This window comes from Leptidea sinapis, chromosome 26 (genome assembly GCF_905404315.1).
Source record: "Leptidea sinapis chromosome 26, ilLepSina1.1, whole genome shotgun sequence".
Lineage (NCBI taxonomy): Eukaryota > Metazoa > Arthropoda > Insecta > Lepidoptera > Pieridae > Leptidea > Leptidea sinapis.
Window position 1 is genome coordinate 12,781,075 of NC_066290.1, and position 9,234 is coordinate 12,790,308.

Genomic DNA, 9,234 nt, shown 5'->3' on the forward strand with positions numbered 1-9,234 from the left:
GAAATAAATTAAAAAATAGCTCTGCAGTAATTTAACTATTGCTCTAGTGCCAGACTGTTTCATTTTGTTGCCTTTAGCAATAATTATGTAATGTAGACAAAGACTAAACAATGTATACTCAGAGAGTTTTTAAGATCACTATCTGTTTCTGAAGTGGTGGTAGTTGATAAAAGAATTCTCAAGGAGTTATAAAACAATTTTTTTTGCTCCACCCTCCTAAATATTCTCATGTAGAGTATTATCGTTGCATGATTTGAGGTAAGTATTTTAAAGAAGAGAATTTTCACAAATTATTTCTTGACAGTGCAGTAGTGACCAAGCAGTGGATACCAAGATCAGAATGGCACCTTTAGCTAACATACAACGGTTAAGATTGTCGTGGTTTTGGAAATATTAATAATGTTTATCAAACTTATTTTTTAAACTTTATTTTTAATGAAAGCATTGGATTCACCTTAAATCATTTATACGTCTAGATAGATTGTGACAGCTGTGAAAACGTCAACATAAAATTGATGTTGACACTTAACCTCTATTTTGAGCAATGCATGCTGCACACTCTAAAAAACTAAAGTGACATTCAAATCGCAAGTGTAAGACATTGTCACACACACTAAAGTAATAAACCTGTTCTGTTATCTAGCAGAAAGAATCTGTATCTAGATGTATAAATTATCTATGGGATTCACATAATAAAGTCATACCATTCATAATTTACATGACTATGTTCATAAGTCGATCACATTATCTCTGCTACTAGCGTAAATTGGTTTCGCCGCTCTAGTAAATAAAATAACCACTAAAAGAAATTAAAGAACAAGATTAGGAACAAGTTTATTGGAAGTACTTAGTAAGGGCACCACATACCGTCAAGTTGCACAGATAATGAAACCATGTTACACTGTACTGGACTGTAAAAATACATTCAGAATACAATAAGAGACACAATAGCTTTGCTTAATTTTAAATATTTATGTAACTTTTAAGGTCACAAGCTTAAAATAAATACATTATTCTTACCTCCTTAAAATATTCTAACATCAGACCATTGAGTCGATAATAGGTAAATTTTTATTAATTATAATAAAAATGCCAACATTCATGGAAAACCATAAGAAAGTATTTTCTATACTTAAATAAGCGTCGATTTTATACTTGATTGGTAACATAAATACTTATAAGTACTAATTTGATCTATATTATTGAACGACAGTAAAATTCAATTCGGTGATATGGTATAATACGACAAAAAAAGAAGCCAAAACTTTCGCGAGTGAACCATAAAATATTGCTAATGCAAAATGTACATTATCACTTATACTAATAATTATCCATTAGATTTATAATTTTCTTTTTCTTTAGCTTTAATCCTTTTTCTCATGTGATTCTGAAATAAAAACAAAAGTTTATCATTTATTCTTCCTGAAAGTATTATCACCACAACAGCCTGGTAACCCAGTTGTCTGTGACCTTGGAAATGGTGGGCCCAGTTTGGAATGCAATTTAGTAATTTACATGGTGGCACAATAGGACTTAACTCTCTACACAGTTTTCCGAGTTCTAAATTCATATAATGTACGTTTATAATATGAAGAGGAGGACAAATGATATTAAGTGATCACTGTCACCCACATTTTCTTGCAACACCATCACTCAATCGGAATCACAGGAAGGTTGCCGGCCTTTAAGCAAGGTGTATGATGTTTTTTTAACACTCTTGTGATCAACGGTAATCAAATGCCATCAGGTGAGATGTATGTATGCTTGTTTGTCTTCCATAAAAAGATAATACAAATATATTTATAATAAGATACCATGATTTGATGATCTTTAACTTTCAGAAAGAGTTTATTACCAATAAGTATGGTTTTAAATAGATCACCTGATATTTCTTCTTCATCTGCATCTAATATGTCTGCGCAGCAAATTGAATAACATAGTAGTGAGAGAAAACCTAGAGGGAGTCCGAATACCAATGTGGTTAGTATAGGATTCCCTTTCCACATATTGCCAACAGTAGCTCTTCCCTCAAAGAACGCTCGGTATAATCGTACTATGAAGCTGTTGCCCCCATATGTCTAAAATATTACCAATCATTATTATTACATAATATTATTATAACAACCATTTTACTTACATATTACTTTAACATTTATTTTTTAACTTAATGTACCTATTTGGCGCTTGAGTATTTTTGTTGAATCACTTAACATAGATTGTAATTAAAATATTTTTTTTAAACACTGAAGCTGAAAATGTTGCGACTTCTTCTCTTTGAAGCTAAATATTTCCGAAGTGGTGGTAAATTCTTTGACATTCATAAGTGTCATTTTGACCTAAGTGAATAAATGATGTTTCTTTCTTTCATTTCTATTGTAAAAATTTTTAATGAGACTATTTCTCAGCAACACCTATATGAGATTTATTATGATATAACTAGGCTCTTCTAAACAGGCTATAATTTTACAGCAATCTTAAACCGGAAAACTCAACAACATTGTATTGTGACATTTCATTAACAGTTCGTTGATGAATGATGCAGCAGATGGACTTGCAAGGAGGGAATTAGTGACCAAATGGCTGGCCCGTTACCAATCCTGCCGCTGCCCTTCAGCCAAATGTGTTCATGGATATGCTCTAGGACCCAACTAAGTGGTTTAATTGCGGAAACAGTAGCCACTTTACAATATCCACCACTTTATAATAATGTGACATTTAGATTAGATAACCACTGAACTTCTTGCATGTTCTTCTCACTTGAGGTGAGTCTATGCACCTATGTAGAAAGATGCTCTATGATGTGTGTAGAACAGAAGCTTCATTGCAAGCTGGTGAAACTCACAATGGAGAGAACATAAAATAATTCATGTAACAACAGGTGACGGCCCCTTTAACAAGTATCTGTTCAATATAGGTGTCAACCACAGACCCCTGTGCAGGGCTTGCAACCCCAACCCTACCACAAAATACAGGCTAACACATCTAGTAACAGAGAATACCCGTGAACATATTATCTAATATATTACCTTACATATTATATACAAAATCATATATTGATAATTGGGCATTTCGAAGCGAATATAAGTGGAGCGGACTTCAATTGATTTCTGTGTTAAATTGTTTCTCGGCCATCTCTGGACCGATTTTAAAAAAAATTGAACTCATAGAAAGCTTTCGAAATTATCTAGGTTTTTGTCGAGACAGAATTCTGAATTTTGACTTGATTCAATTATTATAATTAAATACAAACATGATTTACAAATTATTCTAAATTAGCACGCACATTTATTAAAAAAAGAAAAGAAATTCTCATGTGACCAAATAAGGCGCTAATTCTTCTTGTTTAAATATGGCGCCAAATTCCAAAACATTATTTTGATTGGTTTTGTTAGGAATAGTTTTGTTTTGTTTTTGTACACAGGCTTAATTAACCTCACTTCGCTCAAATATACGCCGCAGCAAAGCGGTACGACGAGCGATTGCGGAATTCTATTAATAGTTGTAAAGAAAAATGCCTTACAGGTGCCACTTGATTGTATACATCATCCAAGAACATTGATATGGCTTCAGGGGTCATCAAAATTGGATCATCATCGGGTATATGATGATGATGTGTAGTGGAATTGATCACAAGTAAATGTGGCACAGTCAATTCATACATAGCAATAGAATTAGCAAGCTCAGGACTGCCCATCCATCCAAACTGGAATTTTGGATGTAGTTCATGCTTTCTTTTTCTGAAAAAAGAAAAAATAAATAATATGATGGCATTCATTATTTGATGCTCTTATATATGCACACCATGCTTTAAAAATATTTTTATGTATGTATACAATAAGCTAAAGTCCGGCCGCCAAGCATGAAGTATTTCATAATTATTATGTTAACCTTTATTACCTGTCTTTGTTACTTCTGCGTAAATATAATGTGTCTTCACAAATAAAATTTTATGAACGATTCGGGATTCGAACCCACGACCTCCGGCGTTCCGTGCCGGTGCTCTAACCAACTGAGCTAACCGTTTGAGTCCAATAACCATCTCGTTATAAAATTCTGTTTGCTTTGTTCAACTCTCAGGTTGTGGCTTCATCTACAGGATCTACTTTACAGTTGATAGCCTGCTCAACCCTAATATTTGCATATTAGGAAATTGACTTGAGATGTCGCTCTTGTAAATCTAAACAATATGTTATGTTTTTAAAGTGATACGACCAAATCCCGCATTGTTCATAAAATTTTGTTTTTCAAATTTTATTTGTGTATTAATCCTAGAAGTGAGGGTTATCACTTTTAAAAATTAACATATTGTTTATAATGTGTCTTGCTCATGATATATATAGCTCATAATCAAATAAGATCTAATATAAGTGTATAGTAATACCAAAGAATATAAAGGGAACTTTTTTTTAATGAAAATAATAGAGACGAGATGAGCAGGACGTTCAGGTGATTGTAATTGATACACCCTGCCTTATTCGGTAGATTTCTCGTGACAGGCATCATCATGCTGGCGGAATGATCTTGTTACCGGGAGGTCTGCTTGATGTGCTTTTTTTTATTATTATTTCCTTTTATGAAATGCTCACATAATGCCTCTATTTATTTACGGTATGTGTGGATTGATGCATCCACTATACTCAATAACTCCTCTTATGTTTATAAGTATTAATTTACTTTTATTTTCTTTTTGTGACTTACTCGTTTGACGTTCGAGTATTTTGTTGCATCACTTTGCATATATTGTAATTGAAATGATTTGTAAAAATATAAAAATGTAAATCTTGACTTAAAAGAATGGCAATGAGTTTTGCTACTTCTTCTCATTACCCATAATCTAGCTGGCATCTGGTGCCAATTAGCCTCCCACTGGTAAGGAACGGAAACATAGGGCCCATATATTTTATAATTTAGTTAATTAATTGAGATCTGCCGCTCTACCGTCAGGAAAATTCATCAGTTAACTGATGTTGATACAGCTTGACATGGTAAAGCTATCAGTGACTAGCCATATAATATGACTTCAGTCTATGTTTCTTTCAGAGAAAAATTGAGAGACGTTACATGCTGTTTGCTGCTGAGACTACCGTTTAGTATAAAGTTAGCACACAAGACATTAATATTATAACCTTATGAGTATTATACATAATACTCAAATATTATGAAATAAACAAAAAAATGTGCCGTTAGTAGTTGCAGTAGTATCCGTTAGTTATGAATACCTTATTATTTCTTCCACCATATCTTTAAAATCTTTTTCTGTCTGTGTTATTTCATTGAGTTTGTTTTCTGATACCACAGTTATTACCAAGTACTTTTCAATGTCCAAGAGTTCATTAATATTCGATCTTGAAATTTTTGGGTAGAATCCAAATCTCTCCGAATGTACCCATTTGTCCATTGAGACATTCAATGCATTTTTATCTTGCAGGTTTTCTGGTGTTACTGTTAAATTAGAAAAGATATAATACATTACTGATGAAGCACATAATTATGTGTATCTACATCATAATTAGACTTAATTCCAGAAAAACATTCTAAACCACAATCATGTCGAAATTGAGTTAAGAACACAAAACTGGTCACGAGATTCATTTTAACGGACTGACAAAAAATGACAGCCCTAACGTCCCTATTTAAATGACATCATGACTTAGTAGCCCAACCCACATGTATGAATTTCAATAATATTTATTAAACTTTGAACATGAATTCCTTAAAATGTGATGTGTTTTTCATTTTCAGGGACTAGGCCAAATATTGATAAAATCTATTGTCTGTTTAATGTGGAATTCACTCTAGCGCATTACATCAGAGATACTTATAAATTTTAAAAATTGTACTGTTACCCAATTGCTATAAATTATTTCTGAGAAAAAAAAATCATGTTAATTACAGTGGATCCCCAGTAATACAGCACCTGTCTTATCCAGAATGCTTTAGAAGACTATGGAATGATTACATTAAATCTTTGAGAACTTTAGCGAGTGAATTGTGAAGTATTTTATTTATTATTAAATTTATAACAAACGGGAAGCTCTCTCATCACTCCATTAGAATACTCTGTGATAGCAAATCGGTATTACAATCCTTTCAAGGTAAGATAATCAATTCCAGCCTATTACTTGAATGCCACTCAGCATTAAATAATGTGGCTGGTAAAAACAACAACCTAACACTTGCTAGAAGGCGGCAGACCAACTTGCTAGAAGGGGTCCTGAGACCTAACCGGTTGCCACATAGTTGGTTCAGGAACCATTTAAATCAAAAGAAAAAAGCACTACATCAACAATACTGGGATAGCCTTGAGGAGTGCAGGCAAGCCAAAGCACCTTTACCTTGCGCCGACTTGCGTTTTACCAGGGAAATCTTACAACTTAATCGGTGTCGACTAAGATTAATATTATGTGCGGCCACAGATCACTGCAATTTTAACAGGCATCTCTTTAATTTAGGTGTCACTGACAGCCCTCTATGCAGAGGTTGCCTAGGGGCAGAGAAAACAGCAGCTCACATTCTGCTGGAATGCAGTGAGGTGGCAAACTACAGGGCGAAGCACCTGGGGTCACCAGGCGCTCTTCGGGAGGAGCTTGGCTGGTTGGAGTAGCCTCTACCACCCTCGCACGCAAAATAGGCGCATATGGACGTCGAGTTGTGGAAAGCGCCCGTATGAAGAAGAAGAACGGGAAGCTCTATTGTTTTTTTTTACTAAATTCATACATATTATTATGTAGTTCAAATAAAAAAAATCAGAACTAATTGTCTGTTCTCAAATCTATGTGGGGTCTGTGTTAGTCTCTATAATCTGATCCAATTAAGTGTAATTAAAACTGTATGCTTTTTCATAATTAAAGCAGTTATTCTTGTGTAATATTTATTCCAGAGGTAGACAGAGAGAGACGGACTTTGCAATATTGGCTATCTGATTTTAAGCATCTTTTTTTATTACTACAAAATATAATTTTCTTAATCAAAATGTATCTCTTCTGATAGAACCAGCCACACTTGGATATGAAAATACCTGGTTTCAAGAGATGTGTTGTCAGCATTTCAGGTGAGGTCATTCTCTAAGCCTGCAAGTCCCTAACTCATATTGGTTCGAGAATACTGCTGCCAGTATCATAAAAATTACATTTAAATACTACATTTTTATGTTGATACCTTCAAAGTAGTATATGTCATCTTCTTTGTAAACAAACACACTAGTCTCATTAGGTGGTTTCAGTTCATTTTTCACTAATTCATGAGACATAGAATAAAACCAGTTATGTGGCTGATATTTCATAGCTTGAATGCTGTAAGTTTCCTAAAAGTAAGGTTTTATTTTAAAGTTTCAAATACAATAATTTAATTATTTATTAATAAATATATTTGAAACACAAATTAACCCATACCCAAAGTATTCCATGATGTTCACCAATGTATCCGAAAAATATTTCATGAATCTCTTTTAAGTTCCCTATGCTATCAGCATAAGATACTTTTTGAATGGGAGGCTGTGCCATTCTCATAGCATAGTTAACCATATCTTCTTTTACTCTCTCGCCATTGTAAATATGCATATTTGAACCTTTAATGCTGCAAAGTTATCACATTAAAAGATACAATATTATGATAGTTGAATTACCACATTTTTTACTTACAACATTATCGTTGGGTATGCTCGCACTTGGAAATGAGTAGCAACAGCAGGAAATCGAGTACAATCAACTTTGGCTACCTTGATCGGCGTGCTGTATAAGCCCTGGGCTACATGCGCCCAAACAGGCTCAAGCCTACTACAGTATGCGCACCATGGGGCATAAAATTTAACAAACCACATTCCATCTTTGCTGATATCAATAAATTTGTCGCTCAGTTCTAATACTTTTGAGGAAAAAACACTGTTTCTTCCTAAAAACATTGCACATTTTAGTAAACAAGAATTAGTAATAGGAATAATATGTAAATAAAAATATTAACAAACCCCAAAACGTTAATAGCAAAAGGACGGCGGAAAAATTCATAATTTTAACAAAAAGAAAACCAATTGGTTTAGACTCGTACGATCACATTAATTTAAATTAAATAGGCACACACTACACAAACAAAAACATATATATCAGCTGTAACCAAAATTTAGACCATAGAATAAAGACACTAGACAGACGGGTTGAGACTTGAGATTCGGTAGGTAGGTAGTACTATTACAATGTACAAGCACACTGAACACCCATATTATTCAGCATTATGTTGTTAAGCTCGTTTTCTTACATTTTACTCCAGCGAATTCAGATGAACATAACTTAATAAATAAAAATTACTAAATATCTATTTGTACAAAATATAATACAATAAAATATAAAAAAGTTCTTTAAACCTTTCCGGATCGGTGCGCTCCGGATCTCGCTGTACACTGTAGATCGGCAAGCTTCCGGCATTTTCGCGGCATTTTCCCCGTGTGTATTATTTTACGTGTAGTTATAAAATGCTTATAACTAGGGTGATTTGAGTGACTGTCACTGAAAGCTATTGAAACAAGCTATAAGACCATGTATAAATTATTCATATTGTCTTTCTTTTTTATTTCACACAGACTTTTCATTCGAAAAAAAGTGTAAAAATAGGTATATTTTAAAATAAATATTGTTATTATTGTTAATTACTTGTTTTATTTATTTCCGTTTATGTTTTTGTAATGAATAGTATATATTTATTATAAAATAAAGCTTAAATCTCCACAAAGAACGATCTTCGTGTAAAGTCTTGATAACGACCGCTCGCTGCGCCGGCCGGGAACAAGTGGACACATAAGTGCTTTGTCCGTAAAGCTATGACGTCGAATATTGGTGGCCTTGAATCGTAACGGATCGAAATGTGTTTGGGAATTCACTCGTTCATAACTGCGTAGGCAAATAAACCAACTTGTACACCTAATAAGGGTGAAAACTGGATGAGGTAAAAGAGTGCCCCGCGGCACAGCCGCTCTCATTGTTTTTTGAATTACCAGTGCCCGCGGGCACGTCCGATGCGGAAAGGTCTAGGTAAGGAAATAAACTATTAATTTTAAAGGACATAAACAATCGGAATATTTTTCTAAATTTGTTTGTTCAATTTATAACATTATATTGTAATACCTTGAAATTTTCTCCCTTAGGCCCGGTATTTTAACAATCAACATGAAACGTCTCATAACTCAAAACTACTCCATAGAAGTGGACCAATGCGTTTTGTTTATAGTATTTTAAGAGTTATCGG

At 33.6% G+C, this 9,234-nt stretch overlaps 1 protein-coding gene across 2 annotated transcripts; it reads right to left on the reverse strand.

Moving 5' to 3' along the window:
- Nucleotides 1–821: 821 nt before the first annotated feature.
- On the reverse strand, nucleotides 822–8,112 carry LOC126972465 (protein disulfide-isomerase TMX3-like). 2 transcript variants are annotated; one of them, XM_050819257.1, is made up of 8 exons: nucleotides 7,964–8,112; nucleotides 7,641–7,890; nucleotides 7,392–7,575; nucleotides 7,159–7,303; nucleotides 5,220–5,442; nucleotides 3,521–3,737; nucleotides 1,883–2,078; nucleotides 822–1,387 (listed from the first exon to the last, which is right to left on the reverse strand). In XM_050819257.1, the coding sequence occupies exons 1-8, from the start codon at nucleotides 8,001–8,003 to the stop codon at nucleotides 1,365–1,367; spliced, it is 1,278 nt and encodes a 425-aa protein (XP_050675214.1). In that variant the 5' UTR covers nucleotides 8,004–8,112; the 3' UTR covers nucleotides 822–1,364. The 2 variants fall into 2 exon arrangements, with proteins under 2 accessions (XP_050675214.1, XP_050675215.1); XM_050819258.1 differs by lacking the exon at nucleotides 7,964–8,112 and having other exon boundaries at nucleotides 7,641–7,900.
- Nucleotides 8,113–9,234: the final 1,122 nt, after the last annotated feature.

Excerpts from the sequence above, each read along its gene's own strand:
- LOC126972465 (XM_050819257.1), bottom strand. The coding sequence starts at position 8,003 with ATGAATTTTTCCGCCGTCCTTTTGCTATTAACGTTTTGGG. Across the intron at positions 7,891-7,963 it reads TTTGCTATTAACGTTTTGGG|GAAGAAACAGTGTTTTTTCC; the intron begins GTTTGTTAATAT and ends CAATGTTTTTAG. Across the intron at positions 5,443-7,158 it reads TGACATATACTACTTTGAAG|TAACACCAGAAAACCTGCAA; the intron begins GTATCAACATAA and ends CTAATTTAACAG.